Source organism: Drosophila innubila, assembly GCF_004354385.1.
Source record: "Drosophila innubila isolate TH190305 chromosome 2R unlocalized genomic scaffold, UK_Dinn_1.0 1_C_2R, whole genome shotgun sequence".
NCBI classification, from domain to species: domain Eukaryota; kingdom Metazoa; phylum Arthropoda; class Insecta; order Diptera; family Drosophilidae; genus Drosophila; species Drosophila innubila.
The window spans coordinates 7,244,567-7,264,374 of record NW_022995374.1 but is presented as its reverse complement, the minus strand read 5'-3'; the positions used below and the strand labels follow the sequence as shown (position 1 = coordinate 7,264,374).

General features: G+C 39.3%; 4 protein-coding genes across 5 annotated transcripts in view; 2 read left to right on the top strand and 2 right to left on the bottom strand.

The window, feature by feature from the left end:
• The window catches only part of LOC117785984 (macoilin), a 17,943-nt gene extending 9,718 nt beyond the window's left edge, over positions 1-8,225 (top strand). The window contains exon 11 of the transcript XR_004617533.1: positions 8,191-8,225. The gene's annotated coding sequence lies outside the window, so the exon portion shown is untranslated. The remainder of the gene's footprint in view (positions 1-8,190) is intronic.
• Positions 20-2,516, bottom strand: LOC117785986. Its single transcript, XM_034624291.1, is given in 3 exon segments — positions 20-1,480; positions 1,483-1,795; positions 1,863-2,516. Coding segments are annotated over 3 exon segments (1,641 nt in total). The 5' UTR covers positions 2,141-2,516; the 3' UTR covers positions 20-430.
• On the bottom strand, positions 3,039-3,895 carry LOC117785990 (dynein regulatory complex protein 8). 2 transcript variants are annotated; one of them, XM_034624294.1, is made up of 4 exons: positions 3,865-3,895; positions 3,571-3,808; positions 3,309-3,519; positions 3,039-3,248 (listed from the first exon to the last, which is right to left on the bottom strand). In XM_034624294.1, the coding sequence occupies exons 1-4, from the start codon at positions 3,875-3,877 to the stop codon at positions 3,171-3,173; spliced, it is 540 nt and encodes a 179-aa protein (XP_034480185.1). In that variant the 5' UTR covers positions 3,878-3,895; the 3' UTR covers positions 3,039-3,170. The 2 variants fall into 2 exon arrangements, with proteins under 2 accessions (XP_034480185.1, XP_034480186.1); XM_034624295.1 differs by lacking the exon at positions 3,039-3,248 and having other exon boundaries at positions 3,445-3,508.
• Positions 4,166-19,808, top strand: LOC117782787 (membrane-associated guanylate kinase, WW and PDZ domain-containing protein 1). Its single transcript, XM_034619825.1, has 6 exons — positions 4,166-4,203; positions 8,193-8,812; positions 16,220-16,397; positions 16,462-18,604; positions 18,672-18,894; positions 18,950-19,808. The coding sequence occupies exons 1-6, from the start codon at positions 4,166-4,168 to the stop codon at positions 19,345-19,347; spliced, it is 3,600 nt and encodes a 1,199-aa protein (XP_034475716.1). The 3' UTR covers positions 19,348-19,808.

Below are 19,808 nucleotides of genomic sequence, written 5' to 3'. Positions count from 1 at the left end.
TTCAAGTAAAAAGATAGTATTTTCCGTTGCGTTCTTCATATATTTTGAATATACATATATATTGTATATTTTGGGATAATTCTTTGAGCACATTGAAATATTACAATTACAAAAGATATTAGCCTATGTGAATGACGGGTGTTACATATAAATAGAAACTTACAACTTAGTTTAATGCTTACTTTCAAAGTCCAATATCATGTAATGTCATCGATGACGAAATTCTATACAGTTTGGGATAACATGAGTTCTTCCCATTTTCAACAGCTACAACATGCTTATTACTAGGAGCTTATAAACTTAAAATGAGGGCGGCCGGCCAGACTAAACATAAGTTAACTTGTTAAGAAAGAGATATTGTTGGATCCAACATATTTTTCAATTTGAAAAATTCAAGTTTAAAAAAAGCCTCTCTGAATTCGAAGTGAACTCAAATTAAACTGGGGAATAGCTCATCGAAATTACTCTCCCAGGGGAAATCCTCATCGTCAGCGAGCATTGTCGTATCCGTGTCCAAATTCGCCAGCGCTGTAGATGTTGGTGAGCCAATAACTGACTCATAGCCATGATCCGAAGTGGCCGAATGCATGGACTGCGCTGGTGACTTGGCCAGCGGTGAGATGGCCTTAACTCGCGGGTAGAGGAATTTTTCAATGGGCTCGAAATTGAGATGACTGGTTGTTTCATCATCCGAGTCCTCGGTGGCATTGATCACATTGAGGTAGACCTGGGATGGCGATGTCGCTGGCGGCGGACACTTCATGATCACATCTGTGGTGTCGTCTCCAGCGCTAACGCCATCGCCATAGATCACCTCCACGGCCTCATTGACCGGCACCGCATCGCCGTCCATGACAATGGTGATGGAGTTGGTCTTGGCATCATAGGTGCCATACACAGTATCCGGTGTTGTGCTCTGCAAAAATGTAGCTGCTGAAATTGTAGTTGTTGTCTTCGTCGTCGTCGTCGACTTGGTTGATTGGTTTGATTTGGTTTGTAGGTTTCCATTTATCTGTGACACCTGCATACTCAGGCTGTTATCATTGTTATTGTTGTTAGTGATTCTTTCAGTGGGCATTGGCGGCTTCGTAATTGCATCATCGATTAAGCCAACAGCTCTATTTCCGCCGGATTCCATGCACTCTGCTGTGGTCCCCACCACTGATCCAGACAATCGCTCTGGCTCGCCTGCATCTTTGGCAGCAGCTTGGTCGCATGTGCCACCGCCTGTTTCCAGGTCTGCTGTGATATCTGCGAGCAGGCTCTCGGCCAGCTCTTCAAGTCGCCGCGCATCGAACTCTTCATCGTCGACGAGCAACATGTCTTGTATAGAAGGCATAGCGCCACAATTCTCCAGAGCGAGGCTGTTGTGTTGCTCTGTTTCAGCTGCTGTTGCAACATTTTCGGCGCCAAGGCAAGCGCTGACGACTGTGTGTCCACTTGTGTACCCTGCTGCAGAGGGTCAGCATTGGATGCTGCAGATCCAGTGAGTGTGGACGCACAGCCATCAGCGTTTGCATTGACGCAGTTGTTGCTGTTGTTGCTGTGACTTTGGCTGTTCTTCTTCTTGGCTAGCTCTTTCATTTCGGCGAGTTCCTGACGCAATAGTTCCACTTCCGTGTCCAGTTTGTGATTCTTAGCCAGCAGTGACTCATTGATGCTCTGCAAGCTCTCACATTTGTTCTGAAGTATTTCCGATTTCTCAGTTAGCTCTTTGATTTCATATTCCATTTCCTCCATGCGTGCCTTCTTCCGGTCGCGACTCGTTTGTGCCGCAACACGATTCTTTAGTTTCCTGCACCAAAGCAACAGAAAACCATCATTAAGATTTCAATATGCTATCAACGTTTAGTTGAACTTACTTTCTCTGTACTTTCTCCTCCCAGGATAGATGATCCAGACGCCGCTTCTTGGCCTTTAAGGGTGCAGAGACATTGGAGGCCATTGTGCTTGACTCCTCATCCGCCACGCTGTTTGACGAGGATGCGTAGCCCGAACTGGAGGGCGACGATCCGCCCTTTAGCAGCACTGCTGTAAGGGGGGCGGGTCGCAACTTGGGCAACATATTTGTATTCAAATTATTTAAACTCGCGCCTATTGGCACACACTTGGTTAACAGCACTCCGTTTGCAGGTGCCATTTACTTTTTATTATTTAATTATTTATGTAATGTAGGTTTATTAATTATTTAAAAACTTCAGCAAAAATTAAAATTTCATTTTTATAAAACTCCCGATTTGAATTTCCGTGAGTTGTGCACGAGCTCTGAACTTTATCTGATTTTCTTTTGATTAAACCATTTGAAGCGATGCCTCAATTTTTGCTGCTTCCGCTTCGTTGACCATTTGCTTTGTGGCTTTAATTTTCTTCATTGCCTTTACACTGTTTTTTCAGGTTTATTCAACCTAATCTCACGCAATTTTCTCAATCACCTTGTAATTCTGCGCACCAAAGTCTGTCGTGGACTTTCTTGAATGGATTTTCACGAAAAGCTGACGTGGCTTTTGCTGACTGGCTGATTTGATGAAAAAAAAACGAGTGCAAAGGCTGCCACCCTACAAAATTTCCCGATATGGCAACTTGTTCTAATTTAATCAAAATGAAAATTTGGTTCCACCCAAGAAAATTCACCTAAATTGGAATTACTCTTAATTTTGAAGCTATCACTTTTTAAATTTTTGCTTGATTTTTTTTTAAACTTTCTCGATTTTTAGATTTTTTTATTAGAATTAAATTTTGTAACTTCTATCCCCGAGGGGTGACGAACTTCAAACATTCAATAAAATGTTTACCTTAATTTTGTCTAATTTCGATTATTTTATCATAAAAATATTAATTTATTTCAAAGTTTAATCATTTGAAATTTGCATTCACATAACTTAAAATTTTTCAGTGTGGCCACACGCGGTCAATTACGCGCTCTAATTAATACTAATTCAGTATTTTTTTAATTACCAGAACAGTGTGGTATAAAATTTAACGACATTACTACAAATAATATTAAGTTGTACAATAGTTAAATTAAAGGAGATCAATTCTTTTTATGGTTCGCATTTCATGCTTAGACTCAACATTTAATTTCAGTTGCCAAATATGTATTTTTTCATTGCATTGTTTTTTCAAATATGAATTTTACACCTTCAATACGTAAACTAATTTTGTGATCTGCATTACTTCTTTTTGTCCTTTTCGTTTGCAGCAATTTCATCCCTTACTGCTTCAGCAACGTCGTAAATAGTTGTTTTGTGCTAGAATAATATGAAATTTTTTAATTTGCTTTATAGAGTCTGTCTATAATAAAATATTACCTTTAACTTATTAATGTAAAATATATATGGTATATTCCCGGTAATCGGATCTATTGCTACTGGCCATATTTCTTTAATTTCTTCTTCGCTGAACTGCTCTCCTTCCTCTCTCATTAATTTTGCAAAATACTCTTTTGTTAAAAAGCGTTTATTTTCAGGATCCAAAACCTCAAATGCCTCTAAAAGTTTTTGAGGACTTGCTGGTTCCATTCTGTAATTGATTTTTTTTAGTATAAACAATTAGATGAAGCATAAGCCTTACTTTCGATTCATAAGCAGGTGAGAGACGTGTGCCATAAATTTTGGCAAGTGTGCCTCGCCAGGATTTTCTGAAGAATCAGTAGCCTTGATGATCGCATCGATTTCTTTATTTGTGGGAACACATCCAAGAAATCTTAGCACATTACCTATATTACGTGTATCTATGTATTTGTCGCCATGATGATCGAAAATACAGAACGCTTCTGAAATTCGAACTTCGAGCTCATTTGAAAGTGCAACTGTCAATAAATGATAGTTAGTAGACAAGTCATTATAAATTCATGCTGCAGCTTACTTCCAATTTCCATATCGGAGGTAAATTTATTGTTTTATTTATTTATTTTTTTTAATATTATTTTATATTAATTGTTAATACTGGTAATTTTTCATTTAAAATGTGTGCACGGCTAATTTTAAAAATATTCTTCAGAATATTTTAAGTACTAATATATAATTTTTTTGTGCAAAATAAAGCATAGTAAAAAATTTATTAAATTTGAACATGCTTGCTTTGTCGTTATTTTTTAAACTAGTTCTATTCAGCGCATTTCGTTGTGAATTGTTACTTCCGGGCGAATGGACAACGATAAATTGACATGTACTCGATGTATCGATACGATGCATTTGTTTGTTCGTGAGTGTTGTTGATGCTGCTGTCGTTGTTTTTACTCTCCACTTATTAAAATATGTAGATAAACGGTTTATATATGAGGTTAATTTCTCATTGTTTTTATGAGTTATTGAGTTGTTTATAGTATCGGTGCATTTAGATATATTTGTTTTCACATTTTGCGTATGTTGGTGTTTTGTGCCAAGCAACAGGTACGGGCAACGAGTATCGATAGTATCGAGAAAATGGTTGTTTAGTTGTTGTTGAGAGTTCGCTTGAATCGGTTGCGCCGCGCGTGTATAAACACTCGGAATTTCCAGCGGGAAAAAGTAAATAGCAGTGTAATTCATGACATGAAAAATATGCATTGGCATATTGAAGTCATTTAACATTTATTTTAATAATTTGTGCGAATTTTCAAGCGCCCAGCAGATCACAACCAGTTTATTCGTAGCATTATCTTCGGCGCAGGTGTAACGCGTTGCTCAGTGAGTCCATCGAAGAGGTAGAAAAGCAATAACAAGTTCAAGCATATCCATATTATCGCATTTAACAAGTCGCCTGTGTGTATGCGTTTGTGAGTATATGTATATGTGTGTGTATGTGCCGCTCAATTTGGAAACGCGTTTGTGGTTGTGGTTTTCTTCGCTCCGAAATGGAAAGTGCCTGCTGCTCGCTCCTCGCTGCTCCTGCGCTTGTTGTGATCGGTAGTGGCAGTTATCGTTGTGATTGGTGATCGATCTCCACAAATTGAAGCAAACAAAGAGAGGTGCGAAGAATGAAAGTGATTTGTTGTTGTTGTTATTGTTATTTTGCAAGCAAACAACAAAATTGCAAATTGTTTACCTTGTGACGAGTTTCACTTACATTTTCACATGAGATTGAGTACCACACACATTCCACACATGCCATACATGTGGATATCATAAAAAGTGGATTACATTTTAGATTGATCGTAATTATGAATATTACACGCATACACAAGCATATGTGTGTGTGTGTTTGTATGAGTGCCTGCCAATTTGAAGATGTTGCGAGGGAAATTTAAAAGTACACGTTTGCAAAATATGCAAAGTTTTCTTAGTATTTAGTTTTTTGTTAGTTGCCCACTTAATCATAATCATAATGCCAGCGACTCTAACTTGATTGACGGCCAGCGTTAATTCCCATATAAATAAAGCGGCACCTTGGCGCATCAACAAACAACAATAAAAACAACAACCACCACAACAACCACAACAATGTTGTTGTCAACATAAAAAGCAAACGTAGTAAACGACGGTTATAATTATAAACGTTAATGATAAATTTCTCCCATGAAGTGAAATGATGGTCTGCTGTTTTTTGCGGTTGCCATTGCGGTCTTGTAGTTGCTGTTGTTGCTGCCACCTTACAGCAACTTGCAACTTACTAGTTGTTGGTCGAAAGTTTGCACCTCTTGTCGCTACGTGCACTTTTGGCTTTTGGTTTTTATTTGTTTTTTTATTTTTGGTTGCGACAGGTGGCCAGCAACGTGCAACGCCAGCGATCCAAATAGAGAGCGTGCCGTCTCTTGACCGTAGGTTGCATCCCCTGCAACCCCCGTCGTATGCTCTCAGTCTCAGTGTCGGTCTCGCGGCGTTAGCGACTCGTTTTCCCAGTGCATTGTTGTGGTTGTTGTTAACTATCCTGCAACTGCAACTGCGTCTGAGTCTTGTGGCAAGTGCAGTGTAGTTGCCACCAATACCAACACATACATTAACATGCATATAAGCTGGCCTGTGTGTATGTGTGTGTGTTTGTGTATGTTTATATGGGGGTTACCTTTGTTGTTGCTGTTGTTATTGCTTGTGGCATCATGTCTGACTGGTCGATCTGGTGGCATGGTCTCAAAACTTGTTTCTCGCCTTTGTTGTACTCTTTGTTGTTGTTGCTTTTCTTGTTGTGTTGTTGTTGCGGCCGCTGCTGGCATTCTTTGCTGGTGATTGTTGCCGCAGTTCCCTGTAGAGTGCCTCTCAATTTTTTAGTATGTTTTTTCTTTTTATTATTGGAGTAAATTTTTCGCTTGAGGAATTTAATGTTATTTGTGCTTGTTGCCCCTTTTTTCGCACACTTAATTTTCTTTATTTTTTTTTTTATTATTTATGCATTCTCGTATCCGAATTCATAATTGTTTGCATGAGTCAAACGTTTTGAATTAAGACAAAACAAAAAAAACTAAAGAAATGAAAACTTTATTTGTGTATATTTCACATGACCATGTTCGGAAATTTAACATTTTAATAAAACTATCTATAGAACTCGCATTTGATCCTTCTTTTTGGTTTTCGCAACTCATACTCAGATTATTTCTTAGAATTTTGTTAATAAAAAATCACAGAATTTATATAAAAGCGACACACTGAAATTTGAATACTTGCACTCGATTCTTTTCTGACTATCCATCGAATTTGGAATATTGAATTTTGTAAAATCAAAATTCTTCCCTTGACACATTTCCAAAAACTTCAAAATGTCATAACTTTGTCAAAATTTATCCGATTATCTTCTGGATTGTCAATTTTATCATTATTTGGCCTCTTTTTTCATTCTGCATCAAAATTGGAAAACTTAATTTTTCCTCCTTTACTGTCAATTTTTTCCATACACTTCCCTTGACTCATTTGCATAACTTTAAAATGTCATAACTTTGTCAAATTTTATCCGATTTCCTTCCGGATTGTCAATTTTATCATTATTTGGCCTCTATTTTCATTCTGCATCAAAATTGGAAAACCTAATTTTTCTTCCCTTACTGTCCATTTTTTCCATACTCTTCCCTTGACTCATTTCCATAACTTTAAAATGTCATAACTTTGTCAAATTTTATCCGATTTCCTTCCGGATTGTCAATTTTATCGTTATTTGGCCTCTATTTTCATTCTGCATCAAAATTGGAAAACTTAATTTTTCCTCCTTTACTGTCAATTTTTTCCATACACTTCCCTTGACTCATTTCCATAACTCTAAAATGTCATAACTTTGTCAAATTTTATCCGATTTCCTTCCGAGTTGTCAATTTTATCATTATTTGGCCTCTATTTTCATTCTTCATCAAAATTGGAAAACTTAATTTTTCTTCCTTTACTGTCAATTTTTTCCATACTCTTACCTTGACACATTTCCAAAAACTTCAAAATGTCATAACTTTGTCAAATTTTATCCGATTTCCTTCCGAGTTGTCAATTTTATCATTATTTGGCCTCTATTTTCATTCTGCATCAAAATTGGAAAACCTAATTTTTCTTCCCTTACTGTCCATTTTTTCCATACTCTTCCCTTGTCACATTTCCAAAAATTTCAAAATGTCATAACTTTTTCAAAAATTTGCCGATTTCCTTCCGGATTGTCAATTTTATCATTATTTGGCCTCTATTTTCATTCTGCATCAAAATTGGAAAACCTAATTTTTCTTCCATTACTGTTTATTTTTTCCATACTCTTCCATTCTCTAACTTTACGAAAACGTGGCGTTTGTAATTTGTGTGCAAATGTGTTTAGGTATCTCAAAGTCGAGCACTCTTAACTATAGCAACTATAGAAATTTTGACTTGTTTATAATATTTATTTTGCTATCCGATTTTGCGTTCTTTGCAGTTTGAAGCATCGTTTTTCCAATGCACAATAAAAAAATGTGATGATGTGCGATATGTACAAATGTTTGATGTAGACGGAGTGCCAATGACAAAGCGAACACGAGTTAATAATTAGCAAAAAAGTCAGACAAAGCGCTAACAAAATAATAAATAATTAAATACGGACAATGGCCAGCAGATGTGCGGATTAAGCTAAAGCGGATTAAATTTAAAACAAATCAACTTTGACCTCGACAACAGCATCGTGCAGAAGAAGATGCCATTAATAGCAGCGACGACAACGACGACGGCGACGGCAGGCGGAGCGGTGGCAACTGCAGCGGCGGTTAAGAGCGGTGCAAAGGCAACAGCGGCGATGGCAGCGCCAGCGTCGAGTGATTATCTAATGTTGCAACATCAACAGCAACAACAACAACAGCAGCAGCAGCAACAGTTCAACAGTCATTATTATCAACAGCAGCAACAGTTGGCGCCGCCGCCGTCAGTTGTGCTAAATGCTTCCCACCAACATTCACATCAACATCCACATCCACATCCTGTTGTGGCAGCAACAGCCGCAGCAGCAGCAGCAGCAACAACAACAACAGCTGTGGCAATTGCGTCGAGCGGCGCATCAACCAGTTTTGCAACATTTAACGGAAACTCAAGTCTAAATTCTAACCTTGCCAACGGAAGTAACCGCAACACACACAACAACCACATTGCTGATCTAGCTGTAACTGGAAATGGTGGTAATGGTGGTAGTATTGGTATTGGTGCTGTCTATGGCATGCAGAAGGCAACACCGCCAGCACCACCCATTGGACTGCCACCACCCGCCATCAAGAAGTCACAGTCCGCATCGTTGCATGCCTCGCGCGAAGATGTCGCCTCGCTCGGTGGCACCTCATCCCTCAACAGTCAAGTCTCTGGCCACAATCAGTTTGGCAATGCCAACAATGCCAATAACGGAATTAATGGCATTTCGACCAATGGACGAACTGTTGGACATCCAAGCAGCATCTTGAAGGGAAGCAAAGGTAAGAAACTTAGTATCTTAGATGAATAAGTGTTTTATAAATATAGATTTTACAACTGCAGACAGGGAAAGATTGAGAGATATAACGATAATTTAAATTTTATTAAAATTTTGAAATTAGAATTAAAAAGATATCTAAATAATTGCAAATACATGTTTAGATATGAGTGTAAAGATGAAGACGATGAGAGAGAAAAAGAGCTATAGATGGAGAAATTCAGAAGGCTAAAAAGAGAGTGTTAAAAAGGAGATATAAAGTTAAATATAGATAACAATATAGCATAAATGTATGTATGAATGGATAGAAACAGAAAAAGGGTGAGAGACACAATATATTTTAACAAAAATAGAGATACAGATGGAGAAGTAAATGAAGATATAAGGAGAGATAGCAAGTAATATGCGAAAAACAGATAGAAGAGAGTTACTCGTAGATAGGAGAAGTGAATTACGAAAAATGAGAATATAGATTTAAAAAAATGAGAAAAAGAAGGATTAAGTTAGAAAGAGATATTTATAGAGGGAATTGATAAAGATTATTGTAAATACTCATACAGATACAAATATAGATAAAAAGTACATAGAAATAGATATATAGGTAAATATAAAGCTAGAAATAGTTAAATAAATTGAGATGTCAATAAAAATATAGATAGTAATGAATTGAGAACAAACTAAAGGAGAACCAGCTAGATAAACATAAAGATAGTGCAAGAGAGATAAATAAATGGAGAGCAAGAAAAAAAAAACATAAATATGTTTTAGACTGTATAAAAACAACTTTTGAGGGCCTTTAAGTATCGGCATCTCCACTTCACAGTCATTGAATGGATTGCAACTAAATAAATGATTTGCCTAGCCTCTGTTGGCATTCGTTAATCTGTTAATCATTCCAGTCCAAATAACAACCAAATACAGTCTCAAGTTGTTCATTTCCGCCCACATGGTGGCATCATGACCGCTTGCCACATGAACTCATGTTCATGTTCATGCTTCGGTTTTGGATTTCCACTTGCCGCAGAGTGCATATGAAATTGCCTGCAGGGCGGAATAAGTTCAACTAAATTGCCTTCCCCTCCTCCTCCCTCTTCTCCTCCTTTCGAGAGTGTATCGAATGTTGAACACAACGGGGCGGCTGAGCAATAAGTGTGAACGTATAAGTTCAATTGATTTGGTTTGTTTTACAGTTTTTACTTTTGCTTTTGCTGTTGTTTCGTCTGCTGTTTCATTCGACACGTGCCAATTGTTTACACCTCATGCTCAACTGGAAATAAATAAAGTACAAGAAAAGAATAACTTTAAACAATGGGTCAGTTGTAAGACAAACCTATTTCTCACTTCAGCTTGTGGGTCTTCTTGTTATTACCGCATCGAAGACAGCTAAACAGCTCGCTTTCAATATTACGCTTGGTTTCACCTTCTTTATCAAGTTAATGCTCTCGCTCTCTGACTCTTCTATCAGACTTCCTTCGAAGAGTTAGTTCATCTCAGAATGATGTAAGATATTTAAATGTTTAACTTTGGCATATGACAATTTTTTAAAATTTATTTGCACATTTTAACTTTATTTAATTTGGGCTGATTATGACCCAAATGACATATTCTCGCGCGTAATACGAGAGCAACTGTCGTCTAATCCATTTGGCTATGCTCGATTTCCATCTTCCCACCTATTCAGCTATCCGAACACTTGTCATCTAATTTATAGCTTGAAAGGCGTCGTAGTAAATTATAGTAATAGTGGGTTAACCACATTTACATTTGCCAAGCTAGCATTCATTCATTCATGCGACCCAAAGCCAAAACGAGATCACGCCAAAGCCAAATCGACCCACATGTCATATGATTACCTCGTGTGTGTTAGTGTGTGCTAGTGTATGTTAGTGTATGTGTGGGCGGGTAGGCGTGGTGGTAAAATTGATATTTATAGTTTAAAAACGAATACAATGTAGAGTGGGCAAGCGATTAAATGCTTTTGATTAACTCGACTAAAACAAACGTTTAAGCAATGTAAGACAAGGCCTTAATAGGCCATTTTTAGACGCATTTTCGGCAACAATAATAGCTTACGGAAGTTGGCCAAGTGGTGAATGACTCAATCGGACAATCAGCTGAAGTCTTGTCGGATCTGTCTACCTATCTCTCGGTTTGGTCTGTCTTTTTATTCCGCCGCCCATTGTTTTATTGTTATAAATTCAAGGGCTTAAATAAATAATAGTTTCGAAAGTGCATAGAAATTGTAAAGAAAATATATTAAATATGCAACAAAAATGCTAATTTCTTAATATTTTTTGTTTTAATTATAAAATTATAAAATGCAGATAATATGTAAGGCGTTTAAATAAAATATGAATATTCATATACAACAATATGGCAAAAATTGTTGATAGAGTATAAAAGTAATTAATAAAAAAAATTATTTAACCTTTGGATTTTGACAAAGCAGACTAAATATTTTTTTTGCGGGTTTCTTCGAATTTTAAAAGCTGTTCTTAATATTTTGCTGCATCCGTAAATTTGTACCAAAATTTGTACACCATATAAATCAATTATTGCAATAAGTTATGCAATAACTCAATTATTCTTTTCTTTTTTGCCCGTGTTATATTTTCGACAGAGAATATATTAAAATATTGACATTGTTGTTAAAAAAAGATAAATTTCTAACTAATGAAAATTCTTAAATTTTCTTGCTTTTTGTTTTTAAAAAATAGCTTAGTCCAGCTATAAAAAAGTGAATATTTCAACACTTTTTGCTAGCTGAAAATTAACTTAAACTTTTTATTTATTAGCGGGTTTTTAACAGGCCGCAAAATGTGTGAATTTATTGGTTGAGTTGAATCTCAGTTGCTCATGTTGAATGTGTATGTTAATGCGGTGGCGGTGGTTGCGAAGATGTTGGTAGTGATGGTGAAGGTGGTTGTAACTGAAAGAGATTCAATGCACCACTGATGGCAATGAACTTGACGGTCACCCACGAGGAAACACCTTGCAACATCTCGCTACGTTGCGTTGCGTCTTATCATTTACGCGTCACGTCAGACTCAATTAGCAGAACCGTCGCCTTCGTAGACGTCGACGTCGTCGTCATATGATGCGATTATTAATTTCTTGATTACGACAACATTGTGACATGCAAAGGGGGAAGCAGCTTCGTGCACTGTAAGCCAAGTTAACGAAGCAAAGCAGCAAAGCCAATTAGATGCAATCATTAAGGCAGCAGAATACACGTAAGAACCAAATAAAAAGCAGAAGGAACTTCAACCGATGATGAATCAGCCAACAATCTCCAACGGTCTTGGCCAGGCCAACGGATGACACAGCCAACAAGTCTGCATACTTATGTGTGTGTGTATGTGTGTACTCTGTAGCTGAGAACAAAGACGTTGCCATAAAGAGGTGGAGAAGTGGTGTGCTGAACTGAAGTGGGGCACATTTGCTTGGCTCAATGACATTAATTGTGTGGCACACATAAGGTGGGGGAATTCTATTCGTTTTTAGCTCGATGAAAAACTCTTTTCAATTGCTTTGACCAATGGGTGGAGCACATTTTCATCCACAGACTAAACTAAATTGTCAGCTGCACTTAATTGAAGTGTTGCATTTTAATTTGCCACAAAACACCACTCACTGTCTCGCTGGTTGTGTGAATATCAATTGGATTAGAATTCCGTTATGCGAACTCTCAATTATTTTGTATGAATTACAAAAATGGAACACATTTCAAGTATCCAAAATAAGGATAAAAAAGGAAGAATACACTAGAACATTTAAATAGAAATAATCTTACGGTTAAAAAAATATATAATTTATGAATAATCCTACTATTCATAAATTATATATTTTTTTAACCGTAAGATTATTTCTATTGTATTTTTTTTTCTGATTGTCGTAACATTATTTTAAAAGTGAAATCCTTTAAGATAGTAACGATCAAATGATACATTTTTTATCCACCGATTTTTAATAGCTCATTTTGTTTTCTTCTAAGTATTCCAATTATTTTTAATACCCTTAAATTTTATTTCTGTAATTTTATTGCTTTCAATTTAAATATTGTAAGGAATATTTTGCGAAATTTGTACAAAAATTCACTGTGAATACAGGTATATTTTCAAAATACACTATGTATAATTGCTTTGTTATTGACCCTCCATCGTTGACTGATTGTTGAAATTAAAATGGATTTTCCACAACTGGCATGGAATGTATGTCACGATTGTGAAGTGAGTCATACTCAAACTGTTCGCTTGAACAGTAAACGTTTCTCATTCGTATTTCTCTGTGCTGTTTGTGCTAATCAAGGAATATCCATTACTCATAATAAGAGGTTTCATCTGAAGACTGAAGACTGATGTCTGAATTCTGAAGATTCGGTTCCTGATTGACAGCGATAATCACGCAAAAATTGTGCCTAATGGCAAATGAGATTGACAAGCGAATGGGAAGAGATGCGAATGTAGTAGTAGTAGAGTAGTAGAGATACAGAAGACACAGAGACTTTGACTCATTGTTAGATCAACAATGCATTCTCAAGCTAAAGCTATAAATAAGTATAAACGATCTTGGGCATGAGCATGTGTCCGCCCCAAAATGTTGAAGATGGGTGCATGCAGCCAACAATTGAGGCAACTATGAAGATTCTTAGCTGCAACATGTTATTTATGAACAGTTCATTGACTTTCAAAAGAAAGCGTTCTTCAACTTGTACAGAACGTAAACGCCCATAATCTCTAGAATACAATAGAACCTTTAATGTATTTTAGATTGGAATCTAGCAACTAGATGATCTAGCTATTATTCTTTCTGTATACACTTTCCTATAAGACCTGAAGACAGCTAATTTGTTCTCATTTACTTTATGCTGATGAAGCCTGTTTCACGGTTTCAAGGTTTCGAGTTTGTTTTCTTATCTTATGCGAGGCAACTGAAAGATAAGAATTATTTTGCATAGATACTATGAACCCTCAACTGTTTGCTCATATTTCGCTTGTAAATATCATATGCATATTTGCTTATATAAACCGAACTGTAGTCAAACAAACTGAAATTTTAGAACTGCACAGACAAACAATGTGAATAGTAAATAAATGCTCAATACTGTAAATATACAAATATTTTCATTATCACTGTAATTTTTTCTGTCTTTGCACAGACGCAACGTACTCAATATTTATTTATTCAATTCAATTCAATTGTTTGCAAACCTACGTTCAATATTTTTACCATCACTATCAAACTTTTAGCTGCGTGTTCGTGTTAATCGACAAAAACACGACACGATGCAAACTCTAAAGAGATTTAAATGCGTGTTATCACGACGCAACTATCAAATACATGAACTCTTACCTGGACCGCTTCCATGGAGCCCTCAGCAATAAAATGAACTGTATTTTTGTGCCACATCTGGTGTTCCAATACCTTTTGGATCTCTCACTCACTCTACAAATATTTACACAAGCCGTCGAAAGGGGCAAAAGGAGATGGCAAGGCAGATGTGAGGGGCAACTATTAAAGCAAACTGTGCCACAGATTCACAGCGAAAAAAAAAAACAAGTAAGAACGCTCTAGTCGAGAGGGCACACTACGTAACACCCTGTATTCAGGCCGCATACGCTACCTAGTAATTAATTACACTATCATTCATTATTGTCTCTGAGATGGATGCTTTCATGCTGTCCTTTCAGTTATTTATAGTGATCATGATCAAGATTTATTAATTAGTTTATTTAGCTCAAATATCATCTGTTCATGTTACTAAAATGGCACCCCTTGTTTTATAGGGAGATTAATGAGATAAATTCTTATGCATGTTACACACATTCTTAGAAAAACAATATACCCTGTTTTGCTAATTTTCAATGCGTATAAAAGCGCAGCGCCAACAACTTCCGTACTGGAGCTCGTTCGTTCACACTTTCTGGATTATGCAGCCTCCAGACACACACACACACACATACACACTCCATGGGTGCTTCTATTTGTGTTTGTTGCCAGAGTTGCCCCCTCATCCATTGAAGTTTCTGTTGAAATGCGCCCTGCTCCATGTGTCCAAGTAAATCGAACGTTGCATCGCATTTACCGTTTGCTTGCTCACCATTGATAAGACTTCCCTTCATTTCCCCCATTCCCCTCCATTCTATACTCTTCCCTCTTCTATACTCTTCCCTCTTCTCCTTTGTCTGTTTGCGCTTCTTTCGTATATAAATATTTATCTTTTGCTATGCAAATGATTTGCATTCGTTTGGAAATTTACTTTTTGCGATGAGTTTTGAATATTTGCTACTCGTTTAGCACTCACAAACATATGAATGTGAATATTGTGACTATATGTGGGCTAACAACTGGATGACTGGACCGTTTCTTGCCTCAACTTGATCACAGTTACTCTCTCCTCTTTTTGTAATGAGCATCGAAGAATATTTTTGCATGACATTAAGTCGGGGTATAAAGTCGGTCAGAGTCCAATGACTTTTTTATTTGATATTCCAATTCATTTCCTATTTGATGTTCCCCGTCTGTTTATATTGAGTCTGGGTCGTTTAGTCTCTGTTCCTTGTGTGGTTAATCAATAAAGCGAGCTGTGTTTGAACTGGGTCAAAAGCGCAATTAAGCCACTTGCTGTTTGGTTAATAATACTTCTACATCTACATCAAACAGTTCACGGTTCATTCAACATTGCAGTAACATTGGCCCCCAAAAAGGGGGAAACTTCAATGCAGTGTCCTAGCCAAGGGACGGACTATTAATTAAGCAAGTATTTTCGGCTGGTTGCACAACTCTTCAATGGACTAGGGCGACAAATCATTCAACCAAGCGCTTATTGTGAACCAAACCTTTCCGGTTTGAGGTTAGTTATAGTGCTGTCAGGTTCATTGATCGAATTGATTTCAAATATGCTGCGAAAAGAACTCCAAAGTATTGTCAATTCTGATTGACTTTTAACTACGGGAAGTTTAAATGCTATTCATATTGATCGTAAACTGGCTAAAAATAACTTTTTCTGGTTATCTATTGCTTGACTCCACTCAAGCGATCGCAGAATTAAGATTAAGGTGTTGTTTTATACTAATTACGATATAAGGAGTTGATTAAAAGCGAAAACTTGAGATTTAAAATTTTGAATTTTCAAAATTTCAAAGGGGGGAGTCTTTGCCTTAAAATCGGATCTAAGATCTATAGGAAAAATATTTTTTTAACAAAATTAATTAAATTTGAATGCAGAATGAATTTAGAAGCCAAGCCATGCTCAAAATGACTTTTAAAATCGGTTCAGTTTTGACAAAGTAATGGAAGTTTGAAGTTGGTATTATTTTTAACCTATCAACTTTACAAGTCAAAAGTTGGACATTTTCATCATTGCTTTAATAACGTTTCAATAATTACTTTTTGTTTGGTTTACTTGCAGAGAACCTGCTGCAAAATCCATATTATAATGGGGAAGGCGGAGGCAGCAGCATGGGAAGCGAATGCGGTGGTGCAGATATCATTCAAACGAACCACGAAGATCCCGGCGATGGTTTGGGTCCTCTGCCTCCGAAGTGGGAAACCGCTTATACGGAACGTGGCGAGTTGTACTTTATTGAGTAAGTGGGATTTATCTAACTTTTGGTATATCTAGTTTAACTTATATTTCTTGTGATTATTTAGTCACAATACGGGCACCTCACATTGGCTGGATCCACGTTTATCCAAGTACCAGAAGAAATCACTGGAGGATTGCTGTGAGGATGAGCTGCCTTATGGTTGGGAAAAGATTGAAGATTCCATGTATGGCATGTATTTTATCGATCATGTGAATCGTCGCACTCAGTATGAGAATCCTGTGCTGGAGGCGAAGCGTCGAGCGGCAGAGCAGCGACAGCAGCAGCAGGAACAGTTGCAACTACAACAACAGCAACAACAACAGCAGCAGCTGCAGCAGCAACAACAACAACAGCAGCAGCAGCGTTCCAAGACGCCAACAGCTGCACTGGAAGCAGTTCAAATGCAAACACCCTTGCCGGCGATTGCCAATCCCATTGCAAACCTGCCCAACAAGCTGCCGTACAAGTTCACCCGCAATCCGGCGGAATTGCAGGGACAGCGCATCAATACGACGCTGCTGAAGTCGACGCGGGGTCTGGGCTTCACCATCGTTGGCAGCGACGGCAGCAATGGCAGCGACGTGGAGGAGTTTCTCCAGATCAAAACGGTGGTGCCCAACGGACCGGCTTGGCTGGATGGACAGTTGCAGACGGGAGATGTGTTGGTTTATGTGAACGATACATGTGTGCTGGGATACACACACCATGACATGGTGAACATCTTTCAGTCCATAATGGCCGGCGAGACGGCTGCACTGGAGGTGTGTCGTGGCTATCCGTTGCCCTTCGACCCCAACGATCCCAATAACGAGGTGGTTACCACCATGGCCGTAGACGGACTGCCCTGTGAGTCCGAGAAGCAGCGACGTCTGAATGTTGACCTGAACATGGATGGCAACTACAATTTCTTGGATCTGTCGGGAGACGGTGTCAGCAAAGCAGCAGCAGCTGGAAGTGGATTTATTCTCATGAAGAAACCAGAGCTCTACACGTTTTCCATAATGAAGGGCTCCATGGGATTTGGATTCACCATTGCCGACTCGGCTTGCGGCCAAATTGTGAAGAAGATCCTTGATCGCAACTGCTGCACTCAGCTGCTCGAGGGGGATGTGCTGCTCGAGATCAATGGGATCAACGTGCGCAACAAGCCGCACTTTTATGTGGTGGAACTGCTGAAGGAGTGCAGCCAAACCACGCCCACTACTCTTAAGATTCAACGCACCCCGGCCGAGCAGACGACGCCCAGTCCGGGCAGTCAGCTGGGATTGGGGAATGTGGCCAAGCTGAGGAAGAACTTTGTGGGCGGCACTGGCGCTGGACTGTTCCGGAGTAAGACGCCTACTGCCGATTTGTATAGCACCCAGCCCAAAGAGGTGCTGCCCATGCGTCCCAAGACGCCGCTGGTGGACACTCGACGTGCCCGCGTCCTCACGCCCAACAACGAGTTGCAGCAGGCGGATGTGGAGACGGCGGCGGAGAGTAAATCACTGCACCTGCAGGCCCAGGGCAAGTCAAACAACAGTCTGCAGGAGCTGGATGACATACCCTTCATGGATCCCTATCCCAAGATGGTCAGTCGGTTAAGTGATCGACTCGCTGAGGCAACGCTGCAAGGTGGCGTCGACGTCGAGGTGGATGTCGATGGTGGTGGTGGTGGCAACTACAATCCGATCTATGGCTTGCCGCCAAGCATGCAGCCGCTTCCATTGCCGCTGGCTCATCACGAGTCCTGCTACTGCTACGACTGCCAGGCCCAGCGTTACCAACGTCCCCAGCAGTCATCCCAGCTGGGCTACTACGTGCAGCAGCCAGTGGTCTCGACGGCCAGCGGTCAATACTCCCCGTTGCAGGCGGCGCACATTCAGAACGAGCGGATGCAACGACGCGTCAATGAACTGCTCAGCGACAGAAGACGCGTGGGATTCGCCAATCTGGATCCGCCGCAACAGTTGCCGCAGCTGCAACTGCAGCACTCGCCCAGCTGGCGGAATGGTGCCTTGTTGGATGTCTCAGAGGATGCGGATCAGTGTGAACTGACCGAGGTGACGTTGGAGCGTCAGGCGATGGGATTTGGCTTTCGTATTGTTGGCGGCACCGAGGAGGGATCTCAGGTGACCGTTGGCCACATTGTGCCCGGTGGTGCAGCAGATAATGATCATCGCATTGCAACTGGCGACGAGATCCTCAGCATCGATGGCATCAATGTGGTAGGTCGATCACATTAACTCTGGTTGTAATTGTTTAATAGCTTCTCTCCTTAATTAATTCTTTCAGCTGAACTCCTCGCACCACAAAGTTGTCTCCCTGGTGGGTGAATCTGCAGTGCGGGGTCAGGTCACAATGATACTGCGTCGTCGACGAGCTCCGCTGTTGCAGCAGGCGCCTCTGACGCAGCTCCGACGCTATCCCTACGACGTGATTGTGAGTCGGCATGAGAACGAGGGATTTGGCTTTGTCATCATCTCGTCGTCTAATCATTACTATGGCTCCACAATAGGTATGTAAATCGGTATGAATTTGAAGAATGACTTGCTTATCTGGCTAATCCTTAGGCAAACTGATACCTGGCAGTCCGGCTGATCGCTGCGGCGAACTTAAAGTGGGGGATCGGATTATTGCTGTCAATCGGATTGACATTGCGGGCATGTCGCATGGGGATGTCGTCAATCTCATCAAGGAGTCCGGCTTGCATGTTCGCCTCACCATCGGTTGTCCACTCAAAGAGGGCGGACCCAGTCCCGGCGGCAGCAGTGCGGGTCTCGGCTCCAACACTCCACTCCAGGCCTCTCCCAGTCTGCTCAAGGCACCGCTACAACAGCAACAGCAACAACAACAGCCGCAGCAGCTGGAGATGCCGGGACTTGGACCAATGCCTGGAAGCTACCTTGAGAGAGCGAGCACTAATATTGCGGCCACTCTTGCCCTGCATCAGCAGCAGCCACAGTTATGACTCTGAGATCTACGCATCCGGCTCTACAAGAGCTTTCTCTAGTTACGTTTAGCTTAAATATGCATTTACCAAGTGCAGTGCCGTAGTCTTAGTTAGAACTGCTAAGTAACCCCAAAGACTGAATTTAGTAAGCAATAGCAATTGCGAATTTCCAATTGCTTCATGAAGTTTCACAACCTTTTTAAAATACACAACAGTTTTTTTTCGAGACAGCTATAAATAATCGAAATCTTTCAGCTTAATTATCTATAAAACAAATGAATCTGATTGTAAAATATCCCTGTTTCTAAATATATAATAAGTTAGCATTATATATTTGTTTATACATTTAAGTTTTGTCTATACATTCATACCAATTATATAGTTTACAAATGTACAAATGTAAAGGACTTAAATATTTTGTATCTATGCCTTAATATGTTGTTCAATAAATGATATTACAACAATTTTACAACCATAAA